Below are 17872 nucleotides of genomic sequence, written 5' to 3'. Positions count from 1 at the left end.
GGTCAAAGTGCACATAAAACCAAACTGGCCAACAGTACTTTAAAATGGATGGTTGTCTCTTATGCAGTTATAGCAGGTATGGTTTGGCTTTGGAGACATAAAGCACATGAATAACATAATTACATATAAAGACAAAAAGCAAGTGTTGAAAATGGATTTTGATCATTGTCACACTGTGATATTATTAACTACTTGTTTTTTCAAGCTTCTTCTTCTTCTTCTTCTTCTTCTTCAAAAAACAACATTTTGTAACATATAAAAGCCTCAACTTTGCATTGTAAGACAAACTGTTGCATTCATCCTTTACAGCATAATGTGTACCACAGAATCAAAGCTAAGCCATCAATCAATCAAAATCACATTTATAACATAGTGGAGTTTGGGGCCATAAACTTGATTGGTGCTTTAAAAATAAAGATACATTTAATATTACTAAATAATTCAAACTAAGCTTTGGAAATAGCCTGTAATTAACTTTACTTGTGCAAAATCTTTGAGATCGTGAGTCCATGTGTGAATTTCTCACTCGTAGGACTCTGAGTAGCAAACCTCCCACTGTGTGCATCTACCCACAGAGCACTGGGAGGCATTAGGAAACATATAACTGAAGAGGCAAAGTGAATAAGATGGCAAACGAAATCGCATCAATCACTGCCGCCTGCTCCACACCCCACACACCCCCCAGAGCTCAGAGTCTAAGCTCCCTCATACGATTCATCATTCAAACAAGCGTGACTGTCTCCACGGGTCTGCCGTGACTATCCCACCAGCAAATGTGGTTCAGGAAACACCGACACGTCCTTGACATTTTGGCTCATGCACTGGCAGTTGCACTTTAGCCTCCTCTTTAGCTCCTCCACTTCAGTCAGAGGAGTTGTTACATGTGGCATCAGATACTTAACCCATTGTGACGATCCATATCTCCCATTGCCTTGACCATATGCTACGGTCGAACAGACAGGTCAATAAATATTCACCCCTCACACACACCAGACGTGAGAGCTGGGGCAGCTGAAGGCCACCAGAGGACAGTGGGGGGAAGGGCATTGGTATTAATCAGCTTTAAATGAGATTTAAAGCCCCTACAATGTCTTTATGGACCACCACTGTCTGTCAGCCTTCAACTTAACCAAATATCAGAATAAAACAGATGTGAATTTTGGTTATTAGAAGAAATACTATAGAAGACATAGTGACTAGTCACTGCAAATGTAAAAATCTAATATACTATATTAAATACGGTAACTGGTGCCTTTTATTCACCCCTTCCATGAGCGTAGTTGTTACTTTAAATGAGGCTTCACATCAGTGTTACGTACCACACAGATTTCTTTATGTTGAAGAACATATTGTTTAAAACACATTGGTGCGTATGTTGTTAATGGTATAATGGTGAAAGAAAAACACGTGTAAACACCATATAGGCTCTGCATGTGCTTTAGTGACAGCTACAGTGTGCAGTACCAGTGATCTGGTGATTGTGGCTTGTGATCCTTAACTTTCCCATTCAGGGCCCATAGGTCCTTCATCATCGCTGTCCGACTCTGGTGAGGCCTCTTTGATGCGCCGCAGTGCATCGTGGATGCTTTTGGTGAGAGGATCCGTGGGAGCAGCTAACTCTGCCTGATCCTTTCTGTCTTTCTGCGGGACACGCCTCAGTTTGACCCCTTTACGAATCTGGGCCAAGATGCTGTTTGCATCATCATCAGACTTTGCTGGAGGCATGGATCGTTGATCAACCTTCTTTAGGTGAAAGCTGCCTCTTTTTAAAGAGGCTAGGACTTCATCCATTGGTGAGCTTACTGCAAACAGGAAGAATACACAAACATGTTGAACTGACAAATACACAAAATTGTAAATAAATAATAACTGTATGTTTCTTAGTACCTCTTCTGCTCTGGGTTTCAAACTCTGTCTTCCTGAGCTTTTTTCGTGCACTGACCAACTGGCTACTGTCAAAGAATCGTGGTACAAAGGGGCCAATGGGGGATAGGGAAGAGTCTTCTGTGTCACTATGAGTACTCTTCTCTCTCAGGCCTGGGCTAGGTGATGAAGAGGTCTCGTCTTTGGCAGGTGGAGGGGGGGGCGGGGGCGGAGGTGGAACAGAGATGGGAGACGCCAGTAGGGAGGACAGAGAGCAGGGGGAGCAGGATGAATCCACAGAGCAGGGAACGGGGACCAGCGGGAGACATGTGGTGAGCGATGAGACTGGCTGAGTGGTCAGTGTAGGGCTGGGGTCTGTCTGAACACTGGTGCTCTGGTACAGCGGTTCTGCTTCGTCTTTACTACTCTCTATCCTTCCTCTATCTCTTCTTCTGCTGTGAGAAACACGCAGCCGAGTCGACTTCAGAATGACCTGACCTGGATACCTCTGTAGGAGAATTTATATAAGTAAACCCTTTTAACCAAAAGCAAACAAAAGAAAGTTGACAAGGTACAAACCTGTTTAAAAGTTCGTAATCTGTCCAGTGTTTTTTGTCTTTCCTGACTTACTCTGCAGTTTTTCCTCTCGTCATCTTCCACTTCCTTGTTTCTTATCTAATTTATTCAAAAAGTCATTACAGTCATTCCTGCTATTCAATACAATGTCCATATTTGTCCACAATACCTTTTGAGGCATAAGAGTTTTTTGAAGTCCCTGTTGCTTCTCCTTGTGATTAAACATACAAATATCCTGCAGGACAAAAAGAACATGCACAATCATAAAAAAAAATGTTTTAGGACCAAGAAATTGTTTGGTAAAAAATATACCCTTTTGTTTCTAAGATAAGAACGCTTCGCAGTGATGCGCCCTCTTCTGGTCTCAAGCTGCCGAGCACTGTCCTGTAGTCTTCTTATCACCGCCTTCACTTCAGTGTCAACTTCTGTTATATCATCTGCACTTTCAAAGGTGTCATAGTAGACCACTTCATTCTGATGCTCTGAAAATAAACATATTAAATAAAAACATATTAATAATTGGGCCCAGATGCATTCTTAAATTATAAATCTGGGTTAATCCCTGGTTTAGCAGACCAAGTTAGCCAAAACCTAACTTGATCTTCTACACTGGAGGCACAATCTGAAATGTTCACCTAGATGTGGGCAGAATGTTGGAGTAATGTGCTATAACATATCCTGAAGTCATTCAAACTCAGAGTCACGCCCACAATAAAAGTAGACCGTGTCATTGGACATGTACCTGCCATCTGCCTCCGGATGCTCTCCAGCTGAGCAGTGAGGAGCAGCTCTTCACACTGGAGGATTTCAGCCTGGATGTCATACAGCTGCAGTTGGAGTTCATAATACTGCCTTTCCATGTGGTCTAAAAGGGCCATTGCATCCTCACTGCTGCAAAGGCTCTGCATCTAAATATACACAAAGTCAAATCTAGATTCCTCAGGCTCATTGATCATTCTGTGCTTTGTTGTTGACTTACCTCTTCTTTCAGTGCATGTTTCCTCTGCTCCAAAGAGATCTCTTTGGCTCTCTGTAGTTGAAGAGTTTCTTTAGCTACAGAATAACGTAGTCTTTCCATGCGCGTCACTGCTGTTGTCCACGAGGCTTTACCAAATTTACGCTGGTCTGACTTCATTCGCTCATAAACTCCTGCACACAAAAAATCATATCAATATCTTGAAAAAGGGGAACACCTATTGGGCATGCTGAAACATTACACTATGCTACTGACATATTTCATTTTTCTAGGCATATAACACTAGACAAATAAGTGTTTTCATTGACTGTAGTGTAGGGATACACAGTGGAGTAACTGCATGGTAAATCTACTGGTAGAGATGTTTGATCAATAGGTTGTCCTTGTTCCTTCGTATGTGTGTCAAAGCAACAGCCTCATTAATACAAAATCACTTTTGCCCAGAGTGCAAATCCACACGGGTCAATAGCTACAGCGTGTCAGTGTGACAAGGACTAGTATGTTTATTCTTCTTCAGGGACATTGGCAGTGATAGTAATGACACACTGTACCTTTCTGAGCCCTGGCAGTGATCTCAAAGTATTTAACAGTGAAGTCCTGGATGTTTAGGACAGCCTCCTGAGCCTTCTTCTGCCAGTCACAGTCCTCCTTTTTAAGGGCTTCAATTCTCCGTGGTCCCAAATAATCATTTGCCAAAGAAATCTAAAAAACACACCATGTGTACATTTTATATATATATACACATATAGAAGAGTAAGAAAGAGATAAAGTCGGAGAAAGTCGAAATATACAAAAAAGTAAAATAAATTACAAAAGAAAGACACAGTTTCACAACCAACACTGACCTATTCTCTATTTCCTTGTCACAAGTTAACTTTTTAAGGCTTTAAAAGATTTTGTAGAGTGTAGTAGATTCTAAGACAGAAACAACTGACCAGGTAAATCAATTACAGCCTTGAATAGTCAGAAATTAAAGATAGCGAGACCTCATGTCCTTGTCAGCATTCATCATTGCCAATTAATTTAGGTCAGACTTACGTTTTTCATGTCTTTACAATGTGTGTATTAAGAATTACATTTACATCCAAAGTGTTGACATGTAAAAGTGCTGCCACTACGTGAGCTTAAAATACCCCTCAGCATGTGGGTTACAAGTGTTTCCTTTCAAACATACTAACGGTTCCATGGTGTAATGGTTAGCACTCTGGACTCTGAATCCAGCGATCCGAGTTCAAATCTCGGTGGGACCTGACTGTTTTCCTATTACACTAAAGAAACCTGTTGACAATAAACCTTCAGATTATAGAGCAATTTATTTTATTAGCAATTATTTATGTACACAAACACACAAATTTATCAATAATTTCTTGTTGGCAAAAGTTGTTGTTAAATGATAATAAGATAATAAACAGTGCTGTGGTACAAAAGTGATTATGGTATTGTGTGATAAGGCACTCAATTCAATAATTCTGCTTCTCTTAACTATTGCAGTCCTCCTTGCTTGTTGAGGCAACTTAAACTTACATGATGATACTTATGTATTGTGACTCAAAGTATGACATCGCTTCTCTAAATGAAGTACAAAAAATAGCTCTATCCATCAAACCTGGCTGTTTTTCTGTATGAAAAATAAGCCAATAACCCACCAATGTCCTTATGACTATGCGCATCAGTCACTGTCATTATCATTTTGTTCAATATTGTTTACCTTGATCTGTTGTCTGCGTAGCATCGCTAGCTCCCTCATGTCTCTGAATGGCTGCAGGAGGTACTGGTACAGCTGAGTGGAGGCCTCCAGTAAACCCCCAAACGCCTGGTCCTCCTGCTCATACAAGTCCAGCAGGTCGACCATGCTGTCCGTGCTCCCATGCCTCTCCAACAGCTGCAGCACAGACAGAAAGCACATCACTATCGCACATTTATTCATATATTTATTTAATTTTGTTCGGCCTACAATCAGTGATGCTGGTGGAAACAAGTCATCTCATAATGATCAATTTAAGTAGTCCTTAAGGAGAACGATAAAGTCCTTTATGCTGCTCAAAAACGATCAATATCTTTTATAGATGCACAATTCACGCCAAGAAAGAGCCGTTCTGCGCATTAATTTAGCCCCTAAACAGACAGTTTTAATCAATAGAAAAGGGGAGGTCCTTATATGGTTGTTAACAGTAAAGATCTAGGCCTTTGAGAAGACATTTGAGTATATGCTGTAATTACAGCACTGGGATCAAGTGAATGGGCGCGTTTATTGTTGACCTTTAAAAGTAACATCTGGAGGTAACATCCAGTATTTATCCTCTATGTGCTTCCATGATGTAAAGGTTAACACTGGGCTTTGAACCCAATGTTCCCAGTTCAAATGTCAGAGGACTCTTTAGTGCATTACCTCCGTCAGATGTCTGGAGGCCCGGTGCAAAGCCTCTTCATATCCAGACTGTCTGAGCTCACTCAGGCTCTCGTAGTACTCATCCGTGTCGTCGTTTTCCGTGAACAGCACCTGCGACAAGATCTTCCACCCACACGTGTCCAGCGCGTGGCCGAGGTACTGGTGCAGACTGAAGCACAGCTCTTCCATCTCTGTTTGGGACACCTCAGTGGGGCCGAAGAGCACGCTCCACATTCCCGCGGGTTCCTCCGGGAACCCCGGGAGGTACGGCTCTAGGGTGGAGTTGACGGAGCAGAGCTGCTGGTGCACGGCTCGGAGGTCTTGGAAAGAGAAGAGTCCTGCCCAGCTGCAGTCCTCCGCGCGCAGGGTCTCCTCCAACTCTGGACTGTCCGATCCAGGGGACAGCTCGTGAAGCACCTCAACATCCGGGCTCAGACTGGTATCGTCCTCACTCTGAACTTTAACGGGGCTCGGCGGTGTCGCAGGGGCTGATGAGAGCTTGGAGCATCCTTTCGTTTCCTCTTTGGCCGTGATCCTGATGTGAGATTCTGAATCTTTGATCAAGCTCCTTCTCTGCACCGTCCTGTTGTGACAAGTGATGGCAAATTTCCCCTCCACCTCGTTCCAGGCCACAATAAAAGCGAATTTATGTTTTTCCTTTTCTTCAAACACATTTGGTCGAACTGCTACCCACCCAGACTCCAAATGATCCTCCATGGTGAAAGACATCTCTGGAAACAGGCACTTTGCGCTAAACCTACGTCAAAACTTCATGTGAGTGCGCACAGAGTTGAGTCATATGTGACGGTGTTAGATCTGAGTGTTAGGACAGAGTGTTAGATCAGTGTTAGATCAGTGTTAGGACAGAGGCAAACGCAGAGTCAGGGTCATGTTTGGATGCTCTGGATGAAAGCTGAACGGAGTGGTATCATCCCGTTTTTTGGCTCAAAAAACAAAAATGACGCCTCAAATACCATGCCAGTGTTTGCTCTTCAGTTAGTTAGCTTTTACATTTCTCTTGGCAATGCGACAGTGCGAATACCAAACCCAGTGGTGCACCGCGGCGGCCCAGACTTCTACAGGCATCACAGCAGAACAGCAGCATTATCACGTCTGGTCCAAAGCAAAGCTGCCTCCAATATACTTCAAAGAGCTCAAAATAAGAACCCAAAGGTGTATTTTCCCTAGTGTTCCGTCCGCAGAGAGGGTAAAGGAACTTCTCTGGATAAAAACAAACGCGATGTTCAACTCCTCATTTGGCTCGAGCTGCAAGACGAGGAGCAGTCTGCAAAATAACACTGATGCTGCTGCGTTTACGTGCACGCCGAAAATCAGACTTCAGAGGTTTCAGTGATATTACCAGTGAGATGCTGCACAAGAGCCAGAGGAAAAAGACATAATGCAAAATAATAATAAAAAAATATATATTGATGGAACCAGCTCAGTAACTTTGAGGACATCTGTGGATGAAAAGAGCTAAATACCCTATAAAACCTACTAATCTGACACATTTTGCTATTATTACACTTGTGTATTTCTCTGCATTCAATCCTCTGTGAAAAAGACGGTGTGTACAATCAATTTAACTTTGTATGCAACTATCAGTGTTGTGTGCATTTATTCCATGTTAATAAAATAACCCATAACTGTAATATCAATGGCACGTGCAGCCAGAGATTATCAGGTCTCTTGTGTATTGCCTAAGATAAATACTTGACCACTTGAAAACTCTCAGGTTAACTTTTGAGCAGATCACATTATAGCACTGTTAAGGCACATTAGTTAGAAATAGCTTTCTTTTATTGTACACATATATAAAATACAGAAAAATATATAGTTGTGTGAGACTAAACAGTCCACTAGTGTAGTCTTTCTTCATTCATCCGCTGGTTTGGCCATTGACGGACATCTGGGCCGCCCAGATGCAGGTAATAGATTTTCCCAGTACTCTCTGCGAGCCCTGTGAGATATTGAGTCAAGCATACTTTTTAATTCCTGGTTCTTTGTACACATAGTATTTGTAAATGATCTGCAGAACAATGTAGTTTGTCCTCACCTGGCTCTGACCCAGGGTTTTGTGTGCATCTCCAGTGCTGCCCCCCACAGGCCGTGCTTCTCTGATGCAGGCGGGAGAAAGCCCCTCTCTGCTCGCAGCTCCTCAGATATGGCTCGTATATGATAGGCCTCAAACCCACAGCAGCCGCCGATGTACCGGATCCCTGCCTCGTATGCCTCCCTGGCATATTTGTGCACATCCCAGCGAGTCAAAGACCTGCACTCCAACGCTGACAACAGAATTAATTATTTATTTTTGGGCATGTCAGAAAAATAAAATAATCTTTATAGCAATCATTTACCAAAAGGGTACTCAGGCAAACTGATGTAACCAGTCAGATTACATTCAGGAGTGTGACACCCCAGAGGCTGGATCATGAGGTGGGCTTTGAGGCCTGCCCTCTCCAGCCCCTCTCTCATCAGCTTCACTGTTTGGATACAAGCCGTCGGGTCCAAGTGGCAGTTTACTCCAACGATATCAGCTCCTGCTTTGACCAGACGCACAGCACAGTCCCCAGGAGGCAGTCCGCTCATGTCTCCATGAGGAGAGATGCACATTGTGGCTCCCACAGTTTTACCACTGGTCTTCAGCACCTCTACAGCCCAGGCGGCTTCCTCTGCATATCTGAAGAACTATTAATGTGGTCAATAGAAATATGGCATCAAAACTACAGCCCCAAGATCCCCTCTCTGTGAGAGCAACACCTGTGCCAACCAGAATAATATGAATTGACATCATTGTTGCACATATTGCCCTGTGCTATGCTATAAGTAGATGATCATGAGAAAAGTTTGACTAGGCATACCTCAGCTATGAAGAAGTCAATGTCCTTTTTGAGAAATTCGTCCATCTGTTTCTTAAACAGAGACTTAACCTCGGCCTCGTTGTGATTTTCCAGGTAACAGGGAGTCTGGGACACACAGCCGGCGACCAGAGCACTCCCCTCATCAGCCACTTCTCTGGCCAGGTCACAGGCTGCTTCATTGATCTGAGTACCCTGCAAAAATACATCAAAATAAATACTACTACTAATAATAGTAACAGTAAAACACAATATAGGCTGTAATAAATCTGCTTTTGCACTGACAGTGATGTTGGTGACATTTCCACTCAGCTCCAGTTTGTCATCACTGCAGTAAAAGGTGAATGTTTGAAGTACATCAGCTCCAGCTCTGAGGAACTCCCTGTGCAGCTGGCGCACTGACAGAAACAACACAAGGGAATTATATACAGCTGCAGTCTGCTGGGGACAAGACAGAGAAAAGCCCCAAACTCATCACAAATCACAACTTAATTTGCACAGTTTTGATCAACTCATCCATACTATGTAATGAAATCTCCTGCTAAATGGAGCAGTGGAGGCTGAGAAGCTCTGTTAAATCCCATACCTGCTTCAGGATGTTGAACAGCTGCTTCAGGGGTCCAGTGTCCAGCTTTCACATAACCACGTCTCTCCAACTGCAAAACCATCCCACCATCACCAACGACCACCTCCCCGGCATTCAACCTCTCCAGGATGTCCTGTATGAAGCATGTACCACAGTGCATCGGCCTATGACGATGGAGCAATACAGACACACAAGGAACCTCGATTCGCGTGTTGCTACAGAGTTAAATCTATAAGTAATGTTCTCAACAACGATAACAACGCGAGGGGGATCTTAGTGGACTTACCCGTTTGTTTCTTTTCATTGCTCACTTCAGGCCCAGGCCCAATGGGGACAGTCAAAGGGGCGCACACTGGGGTACGTCGTCACGACACTTGTGCGCACTGGACGTGGACTGTTCCTGCGCTGTGGCTGCGTGTGTCGTAACTGTCTTAATACGGATGAGGCGTTCATTGCTCTAGTAAAGCTGGGACATACGGCAATTAAACACATTATTCTATCCAAATATGTACAAAGTGTTTTCTATAATACATTGAATCCAGGGAGATGCACTGGGCTGTTCAGTGACGCACGATGGACAAGTGGTTGTGATAGAAAAACTATTATAACTATTATGTATTTTGTAACAATGGAAGTGTACAGAACAATCTATTAACACCTTATGTGATGTGGAAATTGTTCACTCACTTTAAGAATGCCACATAGATAAGGTGAGCTAAAATCCCCCGTGAACCAAGGTCACACAGACAACCAGAAAATTCTGATTTAACCAATCAGCTTCTTTCTTTTGACAGCAGAAAAACCTCTTAGAGCTGAATAGTGTAGACAAGAATCTCTTTATGTTCTGTCCATAGGCTCTGTAATGGTACTGTCCCATGGATCTACTCTTTGAGCAAAGTGTAATTAAGCTTTAATATTTTTCACTGGATGTTTGACTGAGTTTGATGTTTTATTTTATTGAATGTTAGATTGAACCACTTCCCTAGATGTGCTGTGTGGAGCTTTCTTACACATGTACTTACACATCTACTAAATAAATGTCAAACAGTAATTAGATTTTAGAGTCCATCCACATAACCTTTTACTTAACCTCTTTGCAAAGAGGTTAAAGGTCTTGCTATTCACCGGGTGATTGCTAGTTCACCTGGTGAATATTTAACTTAACCTACTTCAGGTCTATTCCAGTACATTATAGATAGTGAGGCAAAAATAGCCCCTGTGTTGGACACTGATTTATTAGGTGTTGTCTAATCTGATATTATTGAATTGCAGTCCACTCATTGACCAGAGATCTTCAAACACTCTGTTAATCATTTGGCATTTTAACCTTGGCATTTCACAATGCTTATCCTCTTGTAGTGGTTTAATGCTTGACAGACAGATATGAAAACATTATTAATGCCTTATTAACATATATCTATAGCATTGCATGTATTGTTATCTGATACTTGAGCACAAAAATACATTTTCTTCATTCATACTCTGGTGTGGCCATTGATGGACACTTGGGCCGCCCAGACGCTGGTAGAAGACTTTCCCAGTACTCTCTGTGAGCTCTGTGAGAAATTGAGTTGAACATAATTATTAATGTACTGTTTTAGATACATTTTTTAATAATAATCAGAACAGTGTTGTTTGTCCTCACCTGGCTCTGACCCAGGGTTTTGTGTGCATCTCCAATGCTGCCCCCCACAGGCCGTGCTTCTCTGATGCAGGCGGGAGAAAGCCCCTCTCTGCTCGCAGCTCCTCAGATATGGCTCGTATATGATAGGCCTCAAACCCACAGCAGCCGCCGATGTACCGGATCCCTGCCTCGTATGTCTCCCTGGCATATTTGTGCACATCCCAGCGAGTCAAAGACCTGCACTCCAACGCTGACAACAGAACAGGATTAAATGGTTACATTTTAAGGTGTAACTAAGACAAATCTGCTAATTATAGGATTACGATAAGAGACAAGGAAGACAATAAAACAACTTGAACTACATGGACATATTTATAATGTTTGAGAATGATACAAAAATAAAGTTAAATACATAAAGATATCTTACCAAATGGGAACTCTGGCAGACCCATATAACCACTCTTATTACATTCAGGAGTGTGACACCCCAGAGGCTGGATCATGAGGTGGGCTTTGAGGCCTGCCCTCTCCAGCCCCTCTCTCATCAGCTTCACTGTTTGGATACAAGCCGTCGGGTCCAAGTGGCAGTTTACCCCAACGATATCAGCTCCTGCTTTGACCAGACGCACAGCACAGTCCCCAGGAGGCAGTCCGCTCATGTCTCCATGAGGAGAGATGCACATTGTGGCTCCCACAGTTTTACCACTGGTCTTCAGCACCTCTACAGCCCAGGCGGCTTCCTCCACATACTGGAAAAACTGCATTGATTTAAATAAAATGGAATTAACCAACTATATAATATACCGTAAATTTCGGATTATAAACCGCTACTTTTTTTCGACGCTTTGAACCCTGCGGCCTATACAGCAGTGCGGCTTATTTATGGCATTTTACTGGATAACGGCCACCGGGGGGCGCTCTCTAGCTGTAAACGTAAAAGTGAGACAGACGTGGGGAAAGATTCTGCTCTGAAGAATTCACTAGTTTTGATTTTGAACGATCATTTTGCGCATCATGAAATGGATATAATGCAGTTTTTAAGATAAAGAAGGAAATAGAGCAGGGGTCGGCAACCTGTAACACGCAAAGAGCCATTTGGACCCACTTTCCACGTAAAATAAAACACTGGGAGCCGCAAATACTTTTGACATCTAAAATGAAGATAACACTGTGTATAATAATAATAATGTAACGGAATAATGTAGGTTTTATTTTCACGGACAAGCCTTCTACACGTGGCAGATAAATATGGCAAAAATAACTTAAGTGCATAAAAAAATACAACTCACCAGACCGCTGCATCAGTGTGAGCTCTGCGCTGATTATGTGACTATGTCTACTCTGCTCCGCAGTTTCTTTGAAAAAAACAAAAACAAAAAAACAACAACTCTAAAAGCGTATCGTTTAATCCCAGGTGCTTATTCTCCATGTGCCAAAGCAGTTTTGAAGGTTTCATTGCCTCATTTGCTTTTCCCGCACGTTACGCAGAGCGGACTGTGCGTGAGAGTCACCTGCAGCGACAAACCCTGATTTTAAGTAGGTATTGTCTGTTAAATTTATCTTTCTTTTTCTTGGAGGTCGTAGTCTCCTCTTCTGGCTCCTCAGTTGGCCCTTTCCCCTTTGTTAAAAGCTCTCCAAAGACTTTTGTTTTGGCTCATTTTCACTCGCTTGTGGCTCTACTTTTGTGCGTCGTGTCTGATGTGTTATACGTGATACGTCATTGCGGAGACAAGAGCAGATAATATACTTGCTACTACATCAAATAGATTTCTGTGGCGATTTCCAGCAGGATTTTCATGATACATCTACGGACGAGCTTATTAGTGTGTCATTAGGGACGGGCGAAAGTTGCTCCTGACCCCTGCGCGCACAGCGTCTGAAAATCAGGGCTCTTTACGCAGGACTGTGAGCTGTGTCTGTCTGTGAGACATGAGCGGTGTTTGTTTTGAACATTGTTCCGCGAGTGTGACGCTTATTTTGAGCAACGAAAAATAAGAAAATATAATTTTATTTTAAGATCATAATAATCTTCCAATTTAAACTACAACAAAAAAGAGCTAACACAAATAAAATACACTTCAATTAAATACTTAAAATTTATTTTCCTAAGCCACGCAGAGCCGCAGTATAAGGCTGAAAGAGGCGCATGCGGCTCTGGAGCCGCGGGTTGCTGACCCCTGAAATAGAGCCACTGCACGTGAGCTCGGCATCAATGAATCCAACTTGGTCAATGTAAAAAGACGACAAAAGTTTTGAGAGGAAATAAAAGCAGATTTTCCGTGTTGGTGCAGCTTTATTTTCTAAACCTGCAGGTGTGTTCATCCCATGTTGATGTCGTGTTGGTGCCAATTTTCAGGCACAGTTTAAAAAAAAGCGTGTCGGTGCACCGTCTTTCTGTGTAAATATCTCATGTTACAATATGAAAACCTGCGGCTTATATTCAGGTGCGGCTTATATATGTACAAAATTGATTTTCTCTTCAAATTTAGCTGGTGCGGCTTATATTGAGGTGCCTCTGTAGTCCGAAATTTACGGTGTGTGTGTGTGTGTGTATATATATATATATATATATATATATATATATATATATACACACACACACACACACCCACCCCCATTATCATGACTACATACTCTAAAGTTGATGTATAAAGAAAAAAGAAAAAGGTCACCATGTTTGACAGTATACAGAGATGTGCATAAATTTTTCTGTAATTTACCAGAAATGGGACTACCTCAGCTATGAAGAAGTCAATGTCCTTTTTGAGAAATTCATCCATCTGTTTCTTAAACAGAGACTTGACCTCGGCCTCGTTGTGATTTCCCAGGTAACAGGGAGTCTGGGACACACAGCCGGCGACCAGAGCACTCCCCTCATCAGCCACTTCTCTGGCCAGGTCACAGGCTGCTTCATTGATTTCAGCACCCTGTGAAAAATAAATAAAAAATAATATTAGTAAAATCTAAATCTCTAAACAATAAATCTGCTTTTGCACTGACAGTGATGTCGGTGACATTTCCACTCAGCTCCAGCTTGTCCTCACTGCAGTAAAAGGTGAATGTTTGAAGTACATCAGCTCCAGCTCTGAGGAACTCCCTGTGCAGCTGGCGCACTGACACAAACAACACAAGGGAATTATATACAGCTGCAGTCTGCTGGGGACAAGACAGAAAATTTGAGGGGTAGAAAAAATAGGAGTTAACCAGAAAAGTATAAAGGTGCAACTATGTAGGAGTTTATTCAGTATGTGTTACAGCAGGTTCTGTTACACAGCATCCCTGCAAGGGGTTTGCTTTTGGGGTTGAATGAAGGAGTGTTCAAGAGCGCCCCCTGATGTCCTGTGGGAGTTAAGATTAGAGGGCCAATTTCTCTTTCTCTCAGAAAACACAGCAAGGTCTTCATCTCAAGGCATGTAAAACTAATTATTTTGTAGTAAATTACATTATTTCAGCAGCAATTATGTGTATAATTGAGCTATAATATTAAATAACATGACATAACGTTGTAAAACTTGATATTGACCGTGGCTCAGTGAGGGCGTGGGCCGCGTTTGCCTGTGTCTTTTGCGGACTCAATGCCGTTAGTGTGACACACTTTATGACCTTATAGACAGATGTAAATGTCTCTAATATAGCTCTAAATGCTGTCTTTCGTGTACAGGGAAAGAAGAGTCAACAACAAAGAGCCTTTTCCGCTCAAATGCAGGCGAGGCTCCACTTATCCAGGTAAAGCTTCACGGAGCACAGCGAGGCTCTGTGAACCAAGACCACTGCGTGTTCACAGCTAAGCAACTACTAACAGGTGAATTCATTACAATTTAGCACAGCAATTGTTAGCCCTGAGCGCATTTTCAGCACCAATGTTGACCACGGAATGATCCACCTAGCAGCGGGGTGGCCCGAACAGGTGCTGGGGTTGTACAAGTGCTGGGGTTGTACAGGTGCTGGGGCTGGGGTTGGACAGGTGCTGGGGCTGGGGTTGGACAGGTGCTGGGGTTAGACAGGTGCTGGGGTTGGACAGGTGCTGGGGCTGGACAGGTGCTGGGGCTGGACAGGTGCTGGGGCTGGACAGGTGCTGGGGCTGGACAGGTGCTGGGGCTGGACAGGTGCTGAGGCGTGCTGTGAGGTGCTGGGGCTGGACAGGTGCTGGGGTTGGACAGGTGCTGGGGCTGGGGTTGGACAGGGAGCGGCCCTGGCCTAGATGTTACAGACATTTTAACACCCTGCAGTGGCTTTAGCAGCAGAGTGAATGCGTAGCCTATGGCTTAGTTAGATATGTCAGTGTGAAAACGTTAAAACGTTACAGTAAATATTATACTTGTGGTTTAGTTCGTGAGAAGTTCCAGGAATGTGCCCCGGGAACTATCTAAGATAAGTAAGTTTATGACTGTGGAATTGTTTAGACAAAGCTATATGATCTCCACTGAGCCATAGTGGAACTCACACCAGAAGTTACAGTGCGATTTTTAACTATTTACAGATTCTATTTCTTTGTTTTGTTTTTTCAGAATGTGGAAAAATTATGAGATGTAATCCTGAGAGCGGAAATGTAATTAAAAAATACATAGAAACTCAAACTTTGAAGATTCAACTCAATGCATTATGGTGAATGTCACTGTTGCTGCCAAGTGTGAAAAAAAAGGGTAAGAAAATAAATATTGTATCACAAATGCCTTGTGCTTGCAACTGCATTATTATTATGAACTATTTTATGTTTTTCTCTTAATCTAGGAGAGTAGTTCGCAAACAAACTAAAGAGTTTCAGGCTCTTGGCATAGTAGAGATGTTCCCCTTGCTAAAGGATCCTTGCATCCAATATGCAAGTCTTTCACTTCTCACAATTTTAAATATTGGAAACTGGGCTAAATCTGTTATTTTTTAGGAGCACTTATATCACATGGAAAGAAACTCTGCATTCCTTCAGTGGTGTATAAAAACTGTGCAGTGCCAGTTAAGAATAATGTTTACAGCTCGCAGCAAGCAGCCACACAAAGGTGGCCCAAAGACTACCTGTTTCTGCTGCGTAGCATTCATAGGATGAATGCCTGGAAGCAATGACACTTCTTAATCACACAGCTGACAAAGAGCTGGTCTCAAAGATGAGACAAACCTTCAATCATCGGCAATAGCTCCTCAATGATCCACAACAGTTTTTGGATAATCTGCAGCTGTTTCCTTGCTTTCTGGAGACAAAACGACCGGTAAATATTAAATGTGAATTCATTCTTTCCAATGCTGCCACAAGATATGTGAATACTGATGGGGGGTAATAATTGTTGCTGGTTCTCCATTAATAGATTTTGCAAGACTTTTTTTTTATGTTTGAAGATGAGGTTTCTGCAAGATTCCATGAAAAATGGACAAGGAACTTTAAAGAAATCAAAGAAGCACAGACCCTGAAAGAGACATCTCTTCTTAGAAAATGTCTAAAGGCAGTCCTCAGTGAAGCTACCAGCTCCACAGAGGAGCAAGGTAAATACATACAACTAGTCTTGCACCTTTTTATAAGCAAATGTCTTATATTTTGTGTTTATTTCAGTCCTTCCAAAGCCTTGAGGATCATCTTCTAACTACTGAAGAAAATCCACAGCCATATCTCCTCGCCCCGGGGAACATCAAAAGTCCAGGTTTCATTATTTTACATTGTTCTCAACAAAAAGCTGCTTCCCTGCCAATCAGGCACATCTTTTGAGGGCGTTTGACAAACTATTTTCAATATAATTTTGTCATTAGCTTGAGGTATGATGACTTCCTGTCTAACAAGATGTTTAGATGTGATTTTGCACTTTCTTATTTAGCACTGCTTTGCTGTTATTATGGCCTCTCAAATATATGTATGAAATGTGCCCCGAGAACTGTCTAAGTTGTTCAGTTGTTTTTTTGAAATGCATTACTATGAAAAGATGTACATGATCAAAAGTGCAAATGTATTTTAATGTAAGTAGATACAAATGTTTTATTTTAGTATTTGCTAGTTAAAATCTTTAGTATTTTTTTAAAAATCTTTAGTATTTGCTAAATAAAGTCTTATTTTGGCAAATAATGGCTCTTTTCTCAGATTTTATATGGATAAAATCAATAATATATTAAAATCCCCAAATTTTAACTCCCCAAAAGGTAAAAAAAAATGGCTCAAAAAACATTTTTATGGGAGTTTAGTTTTAACACCTTTATTTATTTTTTATTCTAAACCCTTAAAAGAGGTTAATGATTTACTCAAAAAAAAAATTAGTAGTTTAATTCCACTTTTGGAGTAGAATGAATAGACATAAAAAAGTTGCCATAAGACAGAGAAAAGCAGCCCCAAACTCATCACAAATCACAACTTAATTTGCACAGTTCTGATCAACCCATCCAGACCATGCAATGTCCTATCTCCTGCTAAATGGAGCAAGACCTCAGGTTGAGAAGCTCTGTTAAATCCCATACCTGCTTCAGGATGTTGAACAGCTGCTTCAGGGGTCCAGTGTCCAGCTTTCACATAACCACGTCTCTCCAACTGCAAAACCATCCCACCATCACCAACGACCACCTCCCCGGCATTCAACCTCTCCAGGATGTCCTGCATGAGGGGAGCATGCAAATGACAAAAATGAATTTATTTTTGACTAATAGAAGACTTTACTTACCCTTTTGCTCGTCATGGTTGTTTAGAGCTGCTTCACCTCTGCCTCACATAAACTCTGGAGCCGGTTTGAACAAGATGAGGCAAGATGTGCCTTTAAAGGCTGCCAACAACAGGAGGCGTTACTCCACAACCAGTTGTTTTTAGTTTTGCAGTGTAATAAATAAAACCAAAATGAAGTGTGTTTGAATAGTTTAATAAATGAGATAAACCCAAATACACCATTATTTGTATTTAGTTTTTGTTGCATAGAACAGCCACAGCTTCTCTAATCTCCACTCGTTAATGCACCTCTTTTCAATTACATTTTTTCGATGCAACATGTTTTTTCCTAAACGCCTGTGCCTCGTGTGGCCACAGGGGGAGACACTGACC

The 17872-nt window shown here is 42.1% G+C and overlaps 3 protein-coding genes and 1 non-coding gene across 4 annotated transcripts; 1 reads left to right on the top strand and 3 right to left on the bottom strand.

Moving 5' to 3' along the window:
* Positions 1-33: 33 nt before the first annotated feature.
* Positions 34-7081, bottom strand: LOC117375989 (junction-mediating and -regulatory protein-like). Its single transcript, XM_033972389.2, has 10 exons — positions 5805-7081; positions 5124-5297; positions 3967-4117; positions 3419-3588; positions 3182-3347; positions 2752-2921; positions 2609-2674; positions 2443-2538; positions 1888-2371; positions 34-1802 (listed from the first exon to the last, which is right to left on the bottom strand). Exons 1-10 carry the CDS (start codon positions 6531-6533, stop codon positions 1495-1497), a joined length of 2514 nt encoding a protein of 837 aa, XP_033828280.1. The 5' UTR covers positions 6534-7081; the 3' UTR covers positions 34-1494.
* On the top strand, positions 4594-4665 carry trnaq-cug (transfer RNA glutamine (anticodon CUG)). Its single transcript has one exon. It is a non-coding gene; the product is annotated as a tRNA-Gln (tRNA).
* Positions 7082-7585: 504 nt separating the features above from the next.
* Positions 7586-9645, bottom strand: LOC117375990 (betaine--homocysteine S-methyltransferase 1-like). Its single transcript, XM_033972390.2, has 7 exons — positions 9535-9645; positions 9249-9381; positions 8948-9060; positions 8666-8857; positions 8162-8492; positions 7861-8089; positions 7586-7764 (listed from the first exon to the last, which is right to left on the bottom strand). Exons 1-7 carry the CDS (start codon positions 9550-9552, stop codon positions 7680-7682), a joined length of 1101 nt encoding a protein of 366 aa, XP_033828281.1. The 5' UTR covers positions 9553-9645; the 3' UTR covers positions 7586-7679.
* An 842-nt stretch (positions 9646-10487) lies between these two features.
* Positions 10488-17575, bottom strand: LOC117376089 (betaine--homocysteine S-methyltransferase 1-like). Its single transcript, XM_055224438.1, has 7 exons — positions 17502-17575; positions 17302-17434; positions 13873-13985; positions 13608-13799; positions 11300-11630; positions 10894-11122; positions 10488-10804 (listed from the first exon to the last, which is right to left on the bottom strand). The coding sequence occupies exons 1-7, from the start codon at positions 17514-17516 to the stop codon at positions 10720-10722; spliced, it is 1098 nt and encodes a 365-aa protein (XP_055080413.1). The 5' UTR covers positions 17517-17575; the 3' UTR covers positions 10488-10719.
* Between the last annotated feature and the right edge of the window lie 297 nt (positions 17576-17872).

This window comes from Periophthalmus magnuspinnatus, chromosome 9, assembly GCF_009829125.3.
Source record: "Periophthalmus magnuspinnatus isolate fPerMag1 chromosome 9, fPerMag1.2.pri, whole genome shotgun sequence".
Classification (NCBI taxonomy): Eukaryota; Metazoa; Chordata; class Actinopteri; order Gobiiformes; family Gobiidae; genus Periophthalmus; species Periophthalmus magnuspinnatus.
Note: the sequence above shows the minus strand (reverse complement) of the source record. Positions and strands in the feature narration are given on the sequence as shown.